The sequence below is a fragment of the Heteronotia binoei genome, unplaced genomic scaffold, assembly GCF_032191835.1.
Source record: "Heteronotia binoei isolate CCM8104 ecotype False Entrance Well unplaced genomic scaffold, APGP_CSIRO_Hbin_v1 ptg000055l___fragment_3, whole genome shotgun sequence".
Lineage (NCBI taxonomy): Eukaryota > Metazoa > Chordata > Lepidosauria > Squamata > Gekkonidae > Heteronotia > Heteronotia binoei.
The window spans coordinates 217,057-239,505 of NW_026799985.1; the positions used below are offsets into that span (position 1 = coordinate 217,057).

General features: G+C 42.9%; 1 protein-coding gene across 1 annotated transcript in view; it reads left to right on the forward strand.

The window, feature by feature from the left end:
* The window catches only part of FBN2 (fibrillin 2), a 363,281-nt gene that overhangs the window by 145,806 nt on the left and 195,026 nt on the right, over positions 1–22,449 (forward strand). The window contains exons 10-12 of the mRNA XM_060263402.1: positions 310–543; positions 16,948–17,085; positions 21,587–21,706. Coding sequence (XP_060119385.1) covers positions 310–543; positions 16,948–17,085; positions 21,587–21,706 — 492 coding nt within the window. The remainder of the gene's footprint in view (positions 1–309; positions 544–16,947; positions 17,086–21,586; positions 21,707–22,449) is intronic.

Genomic DNA, 22,449 nt, shown 5'->3' on the forward strand with positions numbered 1-22,449 from the left:
ATTTTAGTTGCCCTTTATCCACTTTTTTCAATGCTATTAGAATGCCCTCCTGAATTTATTCCTGAATTTGTAAGGTATGTAACTAAATGGGCAAGAAATAAATATAGTAACAATAAAATATACTAGATTTGCAAGGCTTGTTTATACTCAAAACCAGTTGTGCTGCAAACATCTCCATTCAGCTTTTAAAATAATAGTAAGTTTTAGAACAAGGATTATATTTTCCTAATGGACACACTATTATGTATTTTTGTCTCTTAATTAAACAGTTCCATGATGCCTCTTTATGTTTGTGGTTTACTTTTGTAGATGAATATCGCAGACTTTGCATAGATGGCATTCCAGCTGTAGGTGGTACCAGGCCTGGTGGTGCAGGAGCAAATGGCTTCCTTCCTGGTGGAAATGGAAATGGCTATGGCCCAGGTGGAACAGGATTCATCCCTATTCCTGGAGGAAATGGCTTTTCTCCAGGTGTGGGTGGGATTGGTGTAGGGACTGGTGGTCAGCATCCCACAGGAAATGGCCCTATCATTACAGGGCTAAGTAAGTTGTCATGTTATTTCATTTTGGTCCTGTAGTAAACAAGTTAATGCATTTGTTTCTTTCTACTTGAAGTTATATGCTAACATTTGGCTAGTTTTCTTTTCACATTGTATTTTTGGAAATTGTGTAATTTTTTATTTCTCAGGTATGACCATTTACTTCCTAGCTACTTTACAATGTGATATATGTATATAGCTCACAAGTACTGTGTTCAATAATGGCTTTGTTATCTAGCACTTGTTTATTCAGAATGCTCCATTAACTGGCATTGGCCATAAGATGAGCCCACCTGTCATAACCCTCATTCTGTGCCAGGCATATGCATGCCCCACTCCTGATTCATAGCCATCCAGCTTGATATCTTTGGCCACTGTTGAACTTCTGATGTCATCCTCAGATGCCTCAGATGCCTCCTTTCCTCTTAATCTGCTTCAAGTACTTGGGAGCATGTTCTGTCTGAGGTTTCCTGAGCAGTTGGCCCAGTTTTTTGCCAGCTTAATAGCTGGACACGGAGAGGAGGGTCCCAACCAATGTTCCCTCTAAGCTGCAGAATCTTGTGAGCAAAAATTCTAGTATAGTATTCTCTATAGGGTGCGGTTTGGTTGCTGTGGATTTCTCACTTTAGGGGCTGAAACAGAGCAATAAGCTTGAGTAAATGCCATAGTTGATTGTCAATTTTTAATGTATTTATTATCCCTATCTTCTCATTTTATCGTGCATACAGATCACAATGTTCATAATGGTAGAATATAAAAAGAGAAATGGTTAGATTTAAATATCAAAGGTTGTGGAAGTAAAAGGAAGAACAATAAACTATACTAATGTTCCTCAATTCATTGTTATTCACAAAACACCTGGCAGTACAAGTTACAGCTTGTGATACAGATTATTCTGAGAATCCAGCCACTGAAATTTATTGCTGAACAGGAAATTGGGTTATGTACAAACCATTCAGCCACTATACTGCAACACAGCCACCAAAATCAAAGTATTCTCATTTATACAGCCTCAGAGACACTTTGTATTTTCTGTATATTACAACCTAGTGTGGCTGGAGTGAGTGGAGAGAGAGGTAGTTTGTGTAAAAAATGGAGTACCACAAATTTAAATATTGCATGTCAAGAGTCTGCAGATTTAACTAAATCAGGGTCCTTTTTTGAGCATAAATGCACAGGAACGCAGTTCCAGCTGACTTGGCATCAGGAGTGTGGCCTAATATGCAAATAAGTTCCTGCTGGGCCTTTTCTACATAAAAGCTCTGTGTGAAACAATGGTGATGTCAGGGTATGTGGTCTAATATACAAATGAGTTCCTGCTGGGGTTTTTCTACAAAAAAAGCTCTGAACTAAATGATTGGGTTAAGAGATCAGCACTTAGGGCCAGAGCCAAGAATTGGAGTGGCTGAAGTGATTGAAAAAATGGAGGCAAGTGTGGCAGACCAGTCCTGCCCTGGGCCTGCAGGCCCTATTCCACCCTGCCCTCTTGGGTTTTCCCAATACCTAGAGGGCTTTTATCTTTCTGTGTTCAGCCTCTACCACCACTTGACCTTTGAAGAAACTGCTCACTGGGAGGGTCAGGACTCCCAGCTACTCTTCCAAGTTCTGAGGCCTTGTTTCTGTGTCTTCCACTACCCAGCGCCTGGTTAGAATGAGGACAACTTATAGCACTAAGGGAGTAGCCACTTGCCAATTGACTGCCCTCCTCTTCATCCTGGTGCTCCTTTCAGAATAGCATGTCCAAGATGGTAAAGGTCTATGTGTGGGGTTGCCAAGTCCAATTCAAGAAATATCTGGGGACTTTGGGAATGGAGCTAGGATATGTGGGAGTGAAGCCAGAAGCCAGGTTGTGACAAGTAAAATTGAACTCCAAAGGGAGTTCTGGCCATCACATTTAAAGGGACCACACACCTTTTAAATGACTTCACTTCGTTGGAAATAATGAAGGATAGGGACACCTTCTTTTGGGACTGACAGAACTGGACTCCCTGGTCCAATCTTTTTGATCCTTGGAGGGTATTTTGGGGAGAGGAACTGGATTCTATTCTGAAAATTTGGTGCCTCTACCTCAAAAAACAGCCTCTCCCAATTCGTACTGATCAATTCTCCATTATGCCCTATGAGAATTGGTTTCCATAGGGAATAATAGAGTGCCCAGCAGACATTTCCCTCCCCCCCCCCCCACAATTTCTGATGACCCTGAAGCGGAGGGAGGGCCTCCAAACTGGGGGATTCCCTGCCACCACCTGGGGATTGTACAACCAAAGAGAAATCACAGAAAGGTGAAGAAGGGAAAACCCAAAGGTTCCGTGTACCAGCCTCAACACAGAAACAAAACTTCTCAACAATAAATATATATTAAAGTTGAAAATTAAGCCTCAGATAATGAAAAATAAGCCACATAGAACTAATAACAAAAAAGGAACTTAAGGTAGTGGGACAAACCACCTTTCAACATAGTCCGTACAAGTCCAATCAGAGAAATGAATTCCAGATTTCTGTTCCAAACAGAATGAAAAGTCTTTCTGTAATATTTCCAAATGCACTGAAGCATGAAATTTCCATGCAGCTATGCACAGAGGATATTTAGTGGACGGGATAGTACTCCATTGCTTCTTCTCTAGCTGCATTGAAAAAATACAAATTGCTGCACAATAATTACAATGTTTAAGGACTAACAATAGTATTAAAAGCTTAAATAGTAATATACAAAATATAGTATATCCACCCACTTGAGTTTTTTCACATTCATTACATGGCAAAAGAGCACCAAAACACTAAAGTGCAACAAACAGAGTCTTGCAAATTTCAAGTCATAACAGTGGGTCTTTAAAAAGACACACAGGTGTAACCCATCAAGAAAGCCCAAAAACTCTTAAAGGTACATCTTAAAAATTCCGCAGTAGAAACATATAGTCCAGCATTTAAACGAAACAAGATAGATCCGTTTCCTGGCTTAACCCATGGGGGACCAAAGTTTTTAATTTATTTATCCACTTCATCTCCTGCTGGAGCAACCATTTATTAGGATCAATATTAAAATAAGATTTTTTGTACAAATTTAGTAAGGATAAAAAAATCTTAATGAGTTGGGATCATGGTGGAAGCACTGAAAATGGTCCACGAGAGGAGCTTCACCAGAAGATTTTAAATTCTCGAGCGGTTTTCCAAGATACGTGTCTTTACCAGGCGTAATGTACAGATCAGAAATCTGGAATTCATTTCCTTGATTGGACTTGCACGGACTATGTTGAAAGGTGGTTTGTCACACTACCGTAAGTTCCTTTTTTGTTATTAGTTCTATGTGGCTTATTTTTCATTATACGTAGTTTGATTTCCTATGTAAACATGTTGCTTAATTTCATATTTATTGAGGCTTAATTTTCAACTTTAATATATATTTATTGTTGAAAAGTTTAGTTTCTGTGTTGAGGCTGGTACATGGAACCTTCAGGTTTTCCCTTCCCTACCTGGAGATTGGCAACCCTATCTATGTGGTACAGATAACTACTACCAGCATCAGAAGTTATCAAGTATTTATTAAAAAGAAAATGTTTACAAGCATACTCTTAGCACAGCACTAGATTGAGCAAGAGATTCAAAAGAAATGATTAAAACTCTATTCCTTTGTCCCTCCCTCTATAAATGTCCTATCAGATGTTAAGTATAAGATAGACTCTTTAACTTAGAAAGTTATAGATCTTTTACAGGAGTTCCATTATATTCAAGCCTCTTTCAGATGTGCAGGCCAGCAGATGACAATGGCTGCCACCTCTAGATCTTAGTTAAGAGTTCTGTCTTTCTTGATAGAATCAGCCCCCAAAGAGCCTCCTCATTGCTCCCAGGAGTTTTATCATCTCTCCTTTTCAATTTAATCTTTTATTCAAGAACTGAGCTTCTAAAAGAAAGTTTGTTGTAAGCATAGTATCTTGTGGCATACCAGCATTTCCTGGGTTGGTTGTGGAGGAGTTTCCAGTCTCTATTAGAGCAAAAAACTCTGTTAAAGGCAGCATTTTATCAGCTTTTTGTTTAGCCTTCTGTTTCCCCTTCTTATCTAGTTTAGGAGACATTTTCATGAAATCTCTTAGTTAGGTTCAAAGAAGCTAAAAATAATAAATGTAGAGCAAACAGATGGCGAGCAGTGGGTAATGGCTACTGGCTGGCTTCAAGTCATAGCTGCACCCCCTCATCTCTCCTTTTCCACCCACAAACCAGTCAGAATGGGTCAAAAAAACTTTTCCTGAAATTGCCAGGAATTTATTCCTAAAGTCTTTCTAGTCTTAATTTCTCCAAATCTCTGTTCCCTGCTGGGGGGAGGGGGGATACAAGATCATCCCATTGTCTCTAGCTACACTTATTAGTATTTCTGAAAAAAAGTGACTGAGGTGAGAACATAATAGAAGCCATGTTGAATGAGGCCAATGGCCCAGCTGGTTACTCTCTGTCACACACTGGACCTTGTACTGAGACCTACAGTACCCCACTGCTGTGAAAACTGCCCATTTATACTCACTCTCTGTTTCCTATTAATTCACCAGTTTTTAATACACAAGAGGACTTGTTCTGTTATCCCCTGACAGCTGAGTTTACTTAGAAGCCTTTGATGAGGAACTTTTATAAAAAGCTTTCTGGAAGGCTGAGTCACCCTTGTCCACATGTTTGTTCACTCTATCAAAGACCTTTAAAATGTTAGTGAGACAAGGGCCCTGTTCACACAGCGTGTTGAGTCCGGGTTAAACTGACCCAGCCCTGTTCCGAATATCTTTGTTCTGGATATTATCGATCAGACTGCCATACTGCAATTGCCCCCCAAGTCGGAATAAAGAGACGGACACAATTAGATTGGTGAAACTATGGGCCACTTTATTAAATAACACAGCAAAGGCAAGGGCAACCAAACTGCAGCCAGGTCAGGGCCAGGGGTCTCCTCAGACCACTCCCCTGCCTTTTTCAGCGGGCGAGAGACCCGGCCCCCCAGCCGGAGCTGTGTACCACAGCTCCTGTTAGGCAGGCCCAGCAGGGAGGCTCGCACCGGAGGGCCCAAACACCAGACACGAGTCTCAGCGAAAGGCACCCATCCAATAGAGTCTCCAGGACAGTCTGCATTCACACACCTCGGGCCACACAAAAGGTTGATCCTGCCAGACCCCTAACTCCCCAAAAGGGGGAGGCTAACCGGTCCTCCCCAGGCCACATGGTGCCATAAACCCCATAAAACCTGCCACAACTAAGGCCAAGTCTTTACTTAGGGCTTAGCACCCACAGAAAGGCCCAAAGCCAACGCAAGCCCTTGCTACAAATCCCTCAGGAAAAGCATATTACCCTTTTCCAAGAGATGCACCCCATCCCCTCTGTAGAGGTCAGGACATTCCCTAGAAATATCCGGATGGGGCAAATAGTGGCCCAAACCACCCTCCAAAACCTTGCGAATCTCCTTATTCGCTCTGTAACGAGCCCTTTCTAACCCAGCTGGATTCCAGGCACTGCGCCACACCAAGCGCGGAATCATGGCCGACCAAACTATAATGGTACCAGGCCATCTGTTCCTTATGTACCTGAAATCATCTCGGGCCTGCAAGATCAACGCCTTGCCCTTAATCAGCCTGAGATCATTCACTCCCAGGTGAACAATTAATACCTGCGAAGGGGGGCCCACACACCCGTGAAACAAAAGGGGAAGCAAGCCAGGCCACTGAAGACCCTAGCGCCCCCTCCATTCTATCGTAACATGTTTGCTGAGCCCTAGCTGAGAGCCAACAGCAGTTCTCCGAGCTTGATGTGCCACCCAAAACACATAACTGTGCCCGCAGATGAGAACTCTGCTCCTCCAGCCAGGAACAACAGCATCTAAAAGGAAAAACAAACAAGTTATAAAACCCAAACCTTAACTACCCCGGCTCCTAACCACAAACTCATTAGTGGAGCAAAGGGCGAATATAACCTTTGTAAGTCTGAGACCGCCAACGGCCAAGGTGCTGAATGGACGAAGTAGGATAACCCAATGCAGCAGCCATAGAGGCTGCGCCGATTCTAAAAGAATGGGTCCCAAACTTCACTCCAGACAACCCCAGCAAGACCAAAGCCTTTGATGTCACAACCCAAAATTGATGCTTTGTCAGAGGACTGCCTCCAGCATGACAAAACAGCAACCCTTCGCAGCCCCCCCGCACAGCCAAATAGTCGGCTAATGCAGAAACTGGGCAAAGCTCCACTTCCGAACACGGACCCAACTATAGCACAGTCCCCATGCCCTCTTGATCAGTTTTGGATCGCCGGATAGTAAGCACTGCCTTACTCCCCAGCAACTTAATATCCCGCAATAACAATGCCCTACCTGAAACATCACTGACCCTCAGCTCCCCCAAAAAGGCCACTAAAAAGGCTGCGTGGAACAAAACTGCCTCGAAATGAGACGCACAAACTGCGCTCCAAACCCCTTTCAAACCCCGAAGAATCACAGGAGACATAGGGGTCCTAGTATCAGGCTTAGGCCCAGCCTCCCTGGACCACTCTTCCAGCATCTTTCGAATACGAAAATCTGCTGTTTCCTCTTTAAACCCCAAGGCCTTGCTAGCGAAGGCCAGCGCTGACATGCGTCCCCGAATAGATCGCACAGCCAATCCCTTACCTCTTAAGGAAACACAATAATGGAGCAACTGCTCCACTGGGATGAACCAAACAATGCGATACCCTACCTGAGCCCTAAAGTCCTCAAACTGCCGCACAGCACGCTCATAAGACTTCCTGGTGCTGGGTGCAATGGCTAAGCCTATCGCTCTGCAGGCCTCGGCTCTCCAATCAGCCATAGCTCCTGGGGCATTGGCGCCGCATCCAGATCGGCGTCCGGGGCCAGCTGACGAAACCTCTCCATCTGTTTACGAAAGAGAGCGTCAGCCACCCCGTTATTCACCTCAGGAACATGCTTGGCCAAAAACAAAATGTTAAGCCGCAGGCAACGCAGAGTGAAGGCCCTCACCAACCTCATAACCTGCTGCGATTTGGACGAAAGGGAATTAATAACATGAACAACCGCCATGGTGTCACACCAAAAATGAACGGTGCAATTAACCATATCACTCCCCCACAGCCAAACCGCAACCAAAATGGGAAAAAAATTCCAAAAACGTGAGGTCCCAGTGTCCACGGAAGTAGACCCCAAAACCTAATGACCCAGCAGCATTGGACATGACCTGAAGCTCAGCCTCGAGCCTCATGTCCTCTCTACAAAAAGAAATCCCATTAAAGGATTCCAAAAACGCCTGCCACATCCTCAGATCCTCCCTCATGCTGCTAGTAACCCTGGTCCTGTGCTGTGGCGAGCGAAGGCCCGCCATAGCATCACAGAACCTGCGAAGAAAAGGCCTACCCGGGGCAACCACTTTGCAGGCAAAGTTAAGATGCCCTACCAACTGCTGCAGCTCAAGCAACGTAACCTTCTTTTTGCGCAGGAAGGAATTAATCCTTTCCTTCAAATCCTGCAGCTTCTGATCAGGAATCCTATATGACTGCTGTAAAGTATCTAGCTCAATCCCCAAAAACACCAGGCAATGGGCCGGGCCCTCAGTTTTTTCTTCAGCCAAAGGCACACCCAACTCAGCGGCCAACTCTATATAGCCAGCTAACAACTGAGCGCAGCGACCTGACCCAGCAGGGCCCACAAACAGGTAGTCATCCAGATAATGAACGACTTCCTGTAAGCCCACTTTCTCGTGCACAGCCCATTCCAAAAGGTGCTGAAACACTCGAAAGCAGCACATGATACAGAGCAACCCATAGGCAATGCCCTGTCCATGTAAAATTGCCCTGCAAACGAAAAGCCCAGCAACTCAAAATCATCCGGGTGGACAGGGAGAAGGCGAAATGCCGATTTGATATCACACTTCGCCAACTCAGCCCCCTGACCACAGCGTCGAACGACGCCCACGACCTGATAAAATGAGGTGTACCTAACGGAACACAGTTCCTCAGGTATACCATCATTGACAGAGGAACACCTGGGGTAAGAAAGATGGTGAATCAACCGAAATTCACCAGGTGCCTTCTTCGGCACAACCCCCAGCGGGGAAACCCTGAGATTAACCACAGGAGGACTGGCGAATGGGCCCAAAATCCTGCCCTCCGCCAACTCCTTACCAATTTTTGCCTCAACTATGTGCTCTAAACCCACAACTGAATTAAGGTTTCTAGACCAAGTTGGTACTCGAGAACCTTGAAAAAGAATTCTAAAACCCAACGTAAAGCCGTTCAAATATAAACTGTCTTCCCTACGTGGGTACCTGTGAAGCCATTCCTTAAGAGGCCCCACCTTTATCGGGCTGGGACCCTTTTCCAGTTTGAAAAGAACCCTCACCTGATCTTTTCTGACCCTTGCGCAGCCGAACTCTCGGGCAGTTGTTGAACGAATGTGGGCCAGCACACAGGGGGCATTCGTGCTTAAAATGGCAGTCTTTCCGACTGCACGCCCCCTGCGACCCAAACTCCCAGCAAAGCAAGCGGGGTTGAACTGCCTGCCCCGCAACACTGTGGGAGGAGGAGGACGCACCAGAAGGAGAAGCGGAACCCTTAGATACAAGGTGACCACTGTCGGATCGATCCCCCAAATTGGGCCGTGCCGGTGACATCACCTGCAGCCACAACTGCTGGTGAATCCGATCCCACGGGAGTGAAGGGTACAAAGTGGCCCTCATCCTGAACTCCTGGTCATATTGGATTTATTTATTTATTTATTTATTTGGGATTTATATCCCGCCCTTCCCACAAATGGCTCAGGGCGGCTTCCAACAGTTAACCAACATAAAATTTAAACAATTTCAAATATAAAACAATTAAATATTTAAACAAATTAAAACATTAAAACAGAGTAAATCAGTTTCCTGTAAACAGATGGCTGGCCAGTTAGATATAGGCTAGCCGGAAGAGGGTCGTCTTACAGGCCCTGCGGAACTGCGCCAAGTCCCGCAGGGCCCTCACCTCTTCCGGCAGCTGATTCCACCATACGGGGGCCATAACGGAGAAAGCCCTTTCCCTGGTGGCTTTCAGACGGGCTTCTTTTGGCCCGGGGATAGTTAGGAGATTTTGTGTTCCTGACCTCAGTGCTCTCTGGGGAACATGTGGGGAGGTGGATCCAAGCTGGGCCACTGAACATCGTATACCCCTTGTATATGATGTCCATATATTGAATCAAGGCGGCGGCCTGCCAGGGCTGCGCCCGCACTATCACTCCCACATATATAAAAAATCCCAGAAGCCAATTGGCCCAGGTCCGGTCAACCTTCCTCTTCCGAAGCTTCTCCTTCTCTTTGTTATCCAGTTCCTCCTTGTTCTTCTTTTCCAATTCTCAAAAGCAGGCACCAATGCTGACCCAGCACAAACCGCACCGGACAACGGGCCAGCACCAACCTCCGAGCCAACAAGCCCCACAGCTCCTCCAGCAGCAGCTGAAGATCTGCCCTCTAAAAGAGACAAGCGGGTCAATATATCAGCCTGCAAAGCCCGCTTAGAAACCCGCCCCTTCTTGGGCATCTGAGAAGGTGGAAACCCCGATGCCCGCTCCAACGCCTGCAGTCGCTGAAAAATGACTGCATTAACGTCATCGTCCCCCTCCTCATCAGACGATGAGGGAGGTGGCGGACGCTTCAGTGGTGGCTTAGGGGCCTTAGGGGCAGGCTGCTTCCCCTTTGCTTTTCCAGCACCTTTACGGCCCGACATGCTCGCTAAAGAGCGCAGCACCAGGCAAAATCAAAAGGGGGAATGAACCACTTTAAGGCAGCTAGCCCTTCAAAACCAACAGGCCAGTCACCAAAACCCCAAATACTTTAAAAAGCCTAACAAGACAAAAAGGGGGGGGGGTGGAGGGTGGAAGGGCCAAAGCCTGCCTCAAAATGTCCGCCACCCCACAGCACACTAAAATGGCCGCCACCTCTCCCTCAGAAAATGGCCACCAAAGAACCAGGGGTAATGAAGAAGAGAGACCCAAAATGGCTGCTCAGCACCAGAGGGAAGCAAAAGCACAACCTCCCCAGTGCTTATACAAATGGCCGACTATAAAATGGCCGACCCACCCTGCTAAGCACCCAGACCTGCTCCAACAGCCACCCAAACCACTAAAATTATACAATTTTAAAAATGATCTACACCCCCGAAAAAAAACGGGGTGGGGGGGGCAAAGAAGCTCCAAACAGGGGCCCCTAAAAAGGAAAGAAGCCTCCCACAGCCCAAATCCCTATGAATCAGCCTGGACTTGAAGAGAACAAATTAATTGAAAAAATGCCCCATGAATAATAGACGTTTCCCTTTGTGGAAACAGGCAGCAAACAAACAGACGTCCCACAACGCTCCAATCCACGGCGCACCAGCCTCCCGGCTCACACAACCCCAGCTCAACCAAGAGCGTGCGAGCACGCTCCTTGCTGTCCAAGCTCGCCAACAGGACTGAGGAGACGGGGTGCGGAGGCTTCAGAACAGCCGCAAAAGCCCCGCCTCCTCCAGACGCGCTTGGAAGCACGCCGAAATGTCCGCTCTCCTCCGGGGGGGGCAAAATTCTCCCTGCAGTCAAGCCGCGATGTGGCGGGCTGCAGGAGGCTCCGTTCAAATCACTCCACAGTGAAACTGTCTTGTGCTGTCCACACAACGGCACCATGCAGGTCTTTTTTTTCTCCACCCTTATGCACATGTGCTCATTATGCACATGCGCACATTATGTGCATGTGTTCATGCGCATATGTGGTTATGCAGTTATGCACACATTGCTAAGTAGTAAAAAAAAATTGGTGACCATAAACCAGATGTCTGAGGCTTCTTTTGCTCTGGGACAGCCTTTAGACATCCGGAAGTTGGTTAATATCGCAGAACTATTCAGACGGAGAAAACTACATGGTGAAACCGGAGAACCCAAAAAACACCACAAAGGAGCAGGTAACAAAATAATCTGATTCCGAGAAGGATTGGGGGGGGGGGGCTACCATGAGTTAATACCGGGAGGCAGATGTTGCTGTCTGATCAGCCATTTTAAATGTGGAAGGAAACAGCAGCAACATCTGATCATACTGTGCTTCTGAACAGGACCAAGATCTTTCTTTACAGAATCCATGCTGATTATTTCTCAGTGGCTTTTGTTCATCAATGTGCCTACTAATTCTAACTTAAATAAGGGATTCCACCAATTACTTGGTATTAGCATTAGACTGACCTGCCTGCAATTTTCTGGATCTCCTCTGGAACCCTTTTTAAAAGGTGGAGGTTACATTAGCTACCTTCCAGTTCCTGACAATGGAGGCATATTTTAGTCATACATGGCATATTTATTGTCAGGAGATGCACAAGTTCCCATTTGAGTTCTTTCAGAAGTCTTGGATGTATGTCATCTGGGCCTGGCGATCTGTCAATTTTTAATTTGTCCATAAGTCATAGGACCTCTTCACTTGTCACTTCAAAGCAACTCAGGTCTTTTGACACTCATCCTGAAATCAGCGATTCTGGAGTGGGCAAGCACCTTCCATCTTCCACAGTGATGACAGAGGCAAAAAATGCATTCAGCTTCTCTGCCATCTCCCTATCATCCTTTAGTAATCCCTTTGCCCCTTGGTCATCCAAGGTCTCTACTGCCTTCCTGGCTGGTTTTCTGCTTCTAATGTATTTGAAAAAAATTTTATTGTTAGACTTTACGTTTTTTGCAATATATTCCTGATAGTCCCTTTTTGCCTGTCTGATCACTGACTTGTATTTTATTTGCCAAAGCCTGTGCTCCCTATTATTTTCATCACTTGGACTAGCCTTCCACTATGTAAAGGAATCCTCCTTACCTTTTGTTTCTTCCATTACTTTATTAGTTAACCATGCAAGCCTTTTAAATACCTATTTGTACCTTTCCTAACCTGTGGTATACATTTTATCTGAGCTTCCAGGATTGTAGTTTTAAATAGCTTCCAAGCTTCTTGAGGGAATTTGACCCTCCTTACCTTTTCTTTCAGTGTCTTCTTCACAGTCCCCCTCACTTGAGAGAAGTTTCCCTTCTAAAGGTTAGAAAACATCTGAATTGACTTCCCTCTTTGCTGCTTGTTCTCTACCCAGAGGGAAAAACTTTTAAGACTTAGAGGAAAGGTTTTGTTAAGTTCAAACCTTGAAAGAAAAAAATGTATTTCTTCACAGCAAATAATAAGGTAAAAACTAAACAGTGAGAAATAGAACAATAAATGCCTAGAGCAGAGGCGCCATGTGCATTCCCTGCACAGTACAGACTACCAACACAGGAACAAGAGAGGTGCATGAGTGGAGTATTGGTTATGAAGACAGAACTTGATGGTAGTTCAGTTTAGGAATGAATAGGGCCATAACCCAGTATCCTGGATTATAGCCCCATGCATTCTCTTTCAGAGTATCCTTCCTTGCTTGCAAAGTAGCAATGCAGGCCCTAGTTTAACAGAGATTCTTCCTAGGCAAAAAAAAAAAAAAATCTGATATCTTTACCTATCAGAAACATACATTGGCAGTATATCTCAGTATAGGGATGTAGAGCAACATCACTCTACAGGTATGTAATGGAGTTCTAGCTGAATGGTCAGTGCACTATCCTAAAATCTCTGTTTTTCTTATATGACTCTTAATAAACTATGCCCAAATTTTATATTCTACTTATCTAAAAACATTCATTTTAGTGTGGTATGGCACATAGCTGTTGGTTGTCTTTTAAAACAGTAATGTAAGAATAAAGCTGTCATCTAGGAATAAAAGTTGTAATTTCATTTTTAATTTACCTTACTATCATGTGTTTCCTTTAAATATCAAATACATAGCCACTGTAGTCATTTTTATTATGTAGCAAAATTGTACCATAATGTAAATTTTATAAAGAATATTTTAAAACAAACAATCAAAATGGACCATTTTTTCCCATTCCATCCATGCAAAAAGAAGGCCTAAATCTTTATGTAATATCAGCATGATATATATATATTAAAAAAACAATATCCAGCTATGTACCACAAATTGTTTTTGTATACACACATAAACAAGCAGGGGACCCAAAAGGACTAATGGAGGGTTTCCTCTCATTTTCTTCTCCTCCACTTTTTCTTTTGAAAGCCCCCAAAGCTTCTTCTCTTTTCTTGTTTTGTTTTCTCCTTCCCACCTACCAGCCAACTTACCATTATCTGCCCTCTAGTCTCCAACATTTTTCCTTCCTGCCCTTTGGCAGACTTTCCTAAAGAAAAGTTTGACTGAGGTGCACAGTGCTAGCCCATCCACTGGATTTACAAGAAGCATCTTTCTTTCCTCCCCACACTACTCTCCTCCTGGCAGCCCACACATCCTCAGATTTCCATATTATCTTCTGTTTTTCTTACACACCAACCAATCTACCATTTATCTACCCCTCCGTCTTTAGCTATATTTATAATTTATTTACTTCATTTATATATATATATATACACCACCTTTCTCCACATGGGGACCCAAAGCAACTTATATCATTCTCCTGTCCTCCATTTTATCTTCACAACAATGCTGTGAGGTTAGTAATTCAAACCTGAGTCTCCCAGATCCTAGCTTGAAACTCTAACCACTGCTCAGTGCTGGCTTTAGTGAGGTGCCCACTGTTGTACAGTAGAAAGCAACTGAGCCTGATTAGGCATGTGTGAGGGATTAGGTCAGAGCCTATTTGGGAGGGCGACCACTTTAAATTTCTCCCCAGTCACCTTCCCTCAGTTCCTCAATCACCCTCACAGAAATCCTGTTAGACTCTCAAAAATTGGCACCAGACGGTTTTAAAATTCAGAACCCACAAAAATATTTATTAAATAACAAAAGGCAAGGGGAAGGGATCAAAATAATATTGATTATAACTAATTAGTAACAAAGAATCAGTTGGCAAGCAGATGGATGGCAGAATTATCAAATATCACTTCACAGAGATTTGGCAGGCTGAGGTAAAATATAATAACTCTGGCAGAAGATTTTTAACATAACAAACAGGCAGACCTCAGAATCCTACTAGATTCTACTTCAGGCAGGCTGTGCCTTCTGGGCACTCAGAATGCTCTACAGCTCATTTGTTTAGCCTGGCTTTGGATATCTAAAATAAAAATAACAAACTGACTCACTCCTCACACACACACACAGAACTCCTGACTGGTGTCAGTTCATTCTCCCTCACAGACACACTACTAGCTATCTTCCAGAACTCACACCCCACACTGGATGTGTCTCAGCTTTCCAGCTAGTCTTCTGGTCTGAGTCTTGGGTACCCTACTGACCACCAGAATCCAGTCCTTCCTTTTATGTGTTGGTGTAAACTCAGTTTAGACACAGGAGAATGCCTGGTTGTGTTGGCAAAATCTCCCTCAGAGAGTTTCAAACTGCCTTAAAACTCTCTCTTCCAGACAGAGACTACACACAGCCCTGTCTCCCACAAGGAGCCCAGCCTCACTGGCTGATCTCAGCCCCTTGTCCAGTTGCCTTTACAACTGACCGGTCTAAGCCCACAGTCTTCCCTTCAGACTCCTCTGAAGACCTAACACGAAGACTCCTCAGCTAAGACTAAAATCCTGAGGCGTTCCACTGCTAAGCAAACCTCATATTGTTACTTTTTCGTTGCTAGGGCAACGTTCCAGCCAATAGCTGCAAGCCTGTTCCCCAGCTCTCAGGCCAAGTTCCTGAGTCCGTCACAGCATGCAAGTCACTTGATAGTCACCTGGTGATTGCTGGTGAGCCTTACTTTGATGGGTCCTCTCTCAAAGACCAAAACAGGCCTAGAAAAGATGTTGCCCTCCCTCTGCCTTTTAATGACAAAAACCAAAGCTTGAAGTCTGGCAATACTGTTGTGAGGCCTAGCAGTGGCCATTGAGAGCGTCCATTTCTTAGAGCAATGGGTGTAGCTTCTATAATTTTGGGCACCCCCTCAATGATTTCTGTTCTTTATTTTTGTTCTTTAGATTTCAGACTCTTCTGCAAATCTGGGTTTTTTTCTGGTTTGTAAGAAGATATGTCTTGTCTATCCATGCCCCTACACTCTGGGTTTAAGTATCCTCAGATGGGGTCAGGATGAAAATTTGATATATCCAGGGCTTTTTTGTAGAAAAAGCTCAGCAGGAGCTCATTTGCATATTAGGCCACACCCCTGACATTACCATTGTTTCACACAGGGCTTTTTTGGTAGAAAAAGCCTAGCAGGAACTCATATGCATATTAGGCCACACCCCCTGATGCCAAGCCAGTCGAGACTGCATTCCTGTGCATTTTTGCTCCCCCCCCCCCAAAAAAAAAGCCCTGGATATATCATTGCTTGCCATATAAAGACAACCAAGGAAAGGCCATCACATAGCCCAGAAATTCAACAAGAAACTGTCCATGATAGAATTGTCTCAGCACTCTAACCATGTGTTGCATTCTGTCAAAAGAAATGCTAATTGTGTGGCTTGATTTGTGTTGGGGCTCTGCATTTCATGAACCTCCACTCAGTTTCATAATTAGAAGCTAGGGTACCTCTTTTGTTATTAGCATATTCATTGAGAAAAGATTTGTCCTTTAAAAAATAATTTTCCCCTTTTAAAATTCTAATAGCAAAGCAAGGAAACTGGTTTCAATTAGTGAACTGAGTGGAAGTTCCAAGTGTTGAATTCATTGTTCTTTCCCTGTTTTGCCCTGATGTATGAATCGGCAATTTGCATATTATAGATGGAATAAGAAGCATTATATTTTCCATTTGAGCCATTGCGTCTTCTAAAAACTAACAAAGAAGAAGCCTTCTGCACTTCCTCTGGGAGGCCACTCCAAAGGGTCTAGATTTTGAATAAACCTTGCAGTCAGTTTAAAGGTGGTCTCACAGTCCTTTGAGGTAAGGCAGCAAACCAGTGGGAGGAGTGAATTGGGGAACCAGTTCCGTACCAAGAGAAATGACTCTTTTTCACTGTCTCTTTGCAGTCCTGCTTAAGGAACTGGATTATGTAGGAACCTTTAGAAAGCCTTTGATGTGAAAAAGTGCTAAGAGTTTTATAGAGTGTCCAATGGTGATTTGAAGGGATGCAATACAATGTTATGATTATGAACTATAGAAGTTACAAGTAATCAGCTATAATTTGCTTTGTGCCACAAATATAAAACATCTCCCATGTTCCTCTTATCCTATGTGCCTATGTAAAATGCATATATGTCAGTGTTCTATTAAGGCAATAGACAATACTGTTAATTATATGTTAAAGTCAACGTAGTATGAAAATTAAGTTAGATTCGTTTACCATTTGGAGTCCAAACTATTATGTTCAAAGAATTAACCAAGAGGTAGTGTACAGACTGAAATGTACATTTTGTGTATTAAACTTCAAAGTTCTGTTAGTGGTTACATGAAGTTATGAACACAAATAGCTATAAAAGCAAGTTCATTTTTAATGGAGTATGGTTCTGCATTTTTTCTTAGCAATACTCAATCAAACAATAGATATCTGTAAGCAACATCCAAATCTTTGTTTAAATGGGCGCTGCATACCAACCATTTCCAGTTATCGTTGTGAATGCAATATGGGCTATAAGCAAGATGCAAACGGAGACTGTATTGGTGAGTATAGCTTTCTGTTTGACTCTTATTTTCTTTACAATGGATATTAATTAAGGTAATGTTAGGTTAAATATTTGTTGGATAGTTCTTGCTCTTAAAATTTTTACACATTTTTAATGAGTAGTATACCTGCCTGTTCTGCAGATTGGCATGCAATTTTGTCTGGGGGGGAAATCACTAAAAAGGAAACTGGAAACCTGCTAAAGATGTTTCATGTTAAATTGAATAAAGAACTCAGCAATGTCTAGATGATGTGATAGTCTCTTACTTAAAACAAATTCTGGAAGAGTTTTAGCACTGTCATATCAGTAGTGTCCTATGAAGTGAGAAATAGTTACTGAACCGTTAGAACACATTTGGAAGCAAATGTTTGAGATTGCTTTTAAATTGTGGCAAATCAGTAACAAATGACTAATAACCACTTTGAACTAAGCACTACTTTATGAAAACATTCATAAGGAATTTTTTTTATAACTCATTGGATTGTTCTGGGGGGGGGGACCCCAAACCTTTAAGTAATTTGTAATGAACTTCTGCAGGAGCTGGGGCATTAAGGAGAGCTGCAGGGACATTTAGAGAATTCAAAGGTGTTCAAAGAGAAACAGTAACAGGGTACATTGGGTGGTATAGTAGACATATGATAAGGAAAGCAAAATTGCACTAATTGAAGTACAAAGTGTGCTTTCATGGGGAGATTCTGTTTTTGTACAAGAAGATTCCATTCCTTTGCTATGATTTTCAACAAAAAACCAAGAATTTTATTCATTGTTTTATTTAAAAGCCATGGTGCATTTATCTTTACGTCCTTGATCACCACTACATAATAATATGGGGACTGCCAAGCTTATAGAGGTGGATCAGAAGAAAAATGATATGTCTTCTGTAGAGATTATGAAATAAGTGACAATTACTGCCAGTATGTCAGATTTCCTTATCATTAGGTAAATATATTTTCATATGACAGTAAAGAAATACATTTGAAAATTTCCTGCAAATTGTGAGTTTTCACTCCAAGTGATTTCCTATTTATAATACCTTCTGCTTACAAGCAATTAAGGGCTCAGTACTGTACATTCTGTCAAGATGATATTTTATTTTTATATAAATAAAGTTAACAGTTATGAGTTATATAGACTATTGCATGCCAAAGATTAATAGGAATCTGACTTTGCTTGAAATAATACTTCAAACGGTTAGCTTTATTGTGACGAAACTGTGTAAAATTGTATAGTACTGATCATAGAACTAAATAATCCAGAAGGGCAGCGTGGTTTGCTGCAAGTGAAAGTAACATTTTTCTTTATGTTCGACTATTCAGAAGTACTGGAGAAAAGAATATGAGCTGCTGCATACTGTTCAGTAGAAGATTCAAAAAGTTGATGCTGTGCAAGGCAGCTTCATTTTCAGAGCTATCTTATGGTATACTGCAGAGGTGGCCAACAGTAGCTCTCCAGATGTTTTTTGCCTACAACTCCCATCAGCCCCAGCCAGCATGGCCAATGGCTGGGGCTGATGGGAGTTGTAGGCAAAAAAACATCTGAAGAGCTACCATTGGGCACCCCTGGTATACGGCATTGGTAGCGTGCCAACATTAATTTAGTTTAAGTGTAGCTTACTCACTGCCTATGCCATGCAAACAGAAATTATGCAAACAGTCACGAGTATCAACCAAACATGGAATAGATTGTTGCAGTACCTACATAAGCCATGAAAAGATCCAATGATATGAAGCAATGACATGCTGTCCAGCTCCTTGATATCATCTAACCATCCAACAGCTCACTTGGAGAGAAACAACTAGAGAAAAAACCAATGAACTTTTCCAAAGACATTGGGGAAAATTGCAATTGGGATGAGAAGCATTCTCAAGTGAATGTCCTCTTGATTTTAAGCAGCTTCCTAGAATATTGAAGTCAAGGAAAGGGTTTCTCCTTAATTCCCAGACCATCTTCAATGGTCTATTGTGCATGGGTGTTTTATAGAGTGCTGCTATGCTCAAAAGCATTCTTATTGAAATATTGCTTGCCACTGTTGGTAAGGTTTCATCATAGTCTTCTCCATACGTCTGTGAGTATCTTTTAGCAACCAATCTGGTTCTGTATCTTTGTATATCCCCTTCTGCATCATGCTTGATTTTGAAGACCTTCCTTCCTTCCTTCCTTCCTTCCTTCCTTCCTTCCTTCCTTCCTTCCTTCCTTCCTTCCTTCCTTCCTTCCTTCCTTCCTTCCTTCCTTCCTTCCTTCCTTCCTTCCTTCCTTCCTTCCTCCCTCCCCTTCCCTCCCCTCCCCTTCCCTCCCCTCCCCTTCCCTTCCCTTCCCTTCCCTTCCCTCCCCTTCCCTTCCCTCCCCTCCCCTCCCCTCCCCTTCCCTTCCCTTCCCTTCCCTTCCCTTCCCTTCCCTTCCCTTTCCTTTCCTTAAGAATGTAAGAACACAAGAGAAGCCATGTTGGATCAGGCCAATGGCCCATCCAGTCCAACACTCTGTATCATACAGTGGCCAAAAACCCCAGACACCATCAGGAGGTCCATCAGTGGGACCAGGACACTAGAAGTCCTCCCACTGTGCCCCTCAAGCACCAAGAATACAGAGCTAATAGCCACTGATGGACCTTTGCTCCATATGTGTATCCAATCCCCTCTTGAAGTTGTCTTTGCTTGCAGCTGCCACTACCTCCTGTGGCAGTGAATTCCATGTGCTAATCACCCTTTGGGTGAATAAGTACTTCCTTTTATCAGTTCTAAACCGACTGCTCAGTAATTGAATATCCACAACTTCTTGTATTGTGAGAAAGGGAGAAAAGTACTTCTTTCTCTATATCCCATGCATAATCTTGTAAACCTCTTATCATGTCATCCCTCAGTAAACATTTCTCCAAGCTAAAGAGCCCCAAGCTTTTTAACCTTTCTTCATAGGAAAAGTGTTCCAACCCTTTAATCATTCTAGTTGCCCTTTTCTTCACTTTTCCCAATGTTATAATATTTTTTTGAGGTGTGATGACTAGAATTATCACAGTATTCCAAATGAGGCTGCATCATCGATTTATACAGGGGCATTATGATACTGGCTGATTGGTTTTCAGTTCCCTTCCTAATAATTCCCAGCATGGCATTGGCCTTTTTTATTGCAGTCACATGCTGTCTTAACATTTTCAGTGAGTTATCTACCATGACCCCAAGATCTCTCTCTTGGTCAGTCTCTGCCAGTTTACACCCCATCAACTTGCATTTATAGTTAGGATTTTTGACCCCAATGTGCATTACTTTGCACTTGGTCACCTTGAACCTCATTTGTCATGTTGCCACCCACTCGCCCAGCCTCGACAGATCCCTTTGCAGTGCCTCACAATCCTCTCTGGTTCTCACCACCCTGAACAATTTAGTGTCATCCGCAAACTTAGCCACTTCACTGCTTACTCCCAACTCCAAATCATTAATGAACAAGTTAAAAAGCAGCAGACCCAGTACTGAGCCCTGTGGCACCCCACTGCTTACCACCCTCTACTGTGAAAATTGCCCATTTATACTCACTTTCACTCTCTGTTTCAGATCAGGCTCAGGTAGGATAAATTCCCGTTATCTTTGCCCTTCAAAGTACTCACAGCAATGTTTTGGACAATAGTAATGGAATGAAGGGTCCCTTGCTGGAATATTGAAGAGCAAGTAATGTTGCCGGCTGCCTTTGCTAAACAGGATATAGAGTCTTGGTGTGCTGCTGAGACAAGAAATATATGTGTGTAGCTGGATATACAGCATCTCAAATAAACTTGCACATTGACAAAACAAACAATATGCCATTAATGCTGAATTTTCTAGGAGCAGTGGCTCAATGTATAATAAATCCAAGGAAACAAGATGGAATTTTTGTTGTTGTTGCATATGCACATATGTGTAGAAGGTGTTGAAGTAGTCCATGGAATTTCTGTGGATATCTGTCACAATAGAGTGAAACAATAACAAATTCTGCATAAATGATAGGTTCTATACCCTCATACTAATTTAACATCTCCTTGGCTAATTACATACTTTTGTAAATTAGGTTGCTGCCATTCTCTAGCCAAATCTAGCCAAAAACTCTGTATGAAATGTTTATTTAGTTTTATGGTCTGCTTTTCTACTAAATGACCTTCAGAACCTTAAGAAATGTGCGGTTAAGTGTGATTGAACCTGAGAAAGCTATTATGTCCTGCATTCTAATCCCTATGTACAGCTCAGCGCACGCTACAGAGGCGACCAGTGGAACCCCACTGGTCCCCGGATGTAGCTCGCTAATATGCACCGCCAATCAAGATCTGTGGCGGGAAGTTTTACTGACCAGGATTGGACCTGGCCTCACGGAGGGTTGTTCCGGGGCATGTATATAATCGGGACCCGGCCCGCCATTCTCTCTCTTGTGATGTACCCGCTAATAAAGTATGTTGCCTTCAACACGTCTCGTCACTGAGTACATTACAGCTATTCTACATATATTGTGAAATCTAATTGTCTTCTTTCTTATGCCAACAGATGTTGATGAGTGCATATCAAATCCATGCTCTAATGGAGACTGTGTGAACACACCTGGATCCTATTATTGCAAATGTCATATAGGTTTCCAAAGAACTCCTACAAAGCAAGCTTGCATCGGTAAAAAAAAAAAAAGTTTTAGTTGTACATTTGTAGATTTTACATATGTTTATGTTTGTTTTGAGTTAGTTCACTTGGGATTTTGAAAACAGAGTTTTACCTAGTCACTAAACCATGACTATGACCTAATGTTTGAAAGAATTTAATTAAACCTAGAATAACAATGAAAGAGAAATGTAAGAAATCTGCTTGCAGATTAAAGTATCTGTTTAAATCTTGTAGAGATTGAAATGCATCTCATTTTGAGATTTAGTCATGATAAATTGTAACTCCTGACCCCAAAAATCAAGTAAAAGAACATAGATCAAGCAAACATTTTGTCATTAAAACCTATTGAAACTAATATTGAGCTAGTAGTTCTGAACCAACTCTGAACCAACAGAACCAGATCTGACTGATCTGCCATTCAACATAATTTTGGCAGATCTTTGGCAGATCAAGGGTTGATTTAGGACATCAGGTATATTCTCAATTTGTTTAAGCTCAGGGCTTTTTTTGAGCAGGAACACAGAGAAACACAGTTCTGGCTGGCTTGGTATCAAAAGATGTGGCCTACTATGCAAATGAGTTGTTGTTGGGCTTTTTTACAAAAACAATCCGTGTGAAACAATGGTGACATCAGGGAGTGTGGCAAATGAGTTCCTGCTGGTTTTTTTCTACTTAAAAAGCCCTGTTTAAGCTGATCAGTTGGGCAAAGGGAACTCAAGCTAATAGAATATATTAGTTTTGTTAGGTTAAATGGT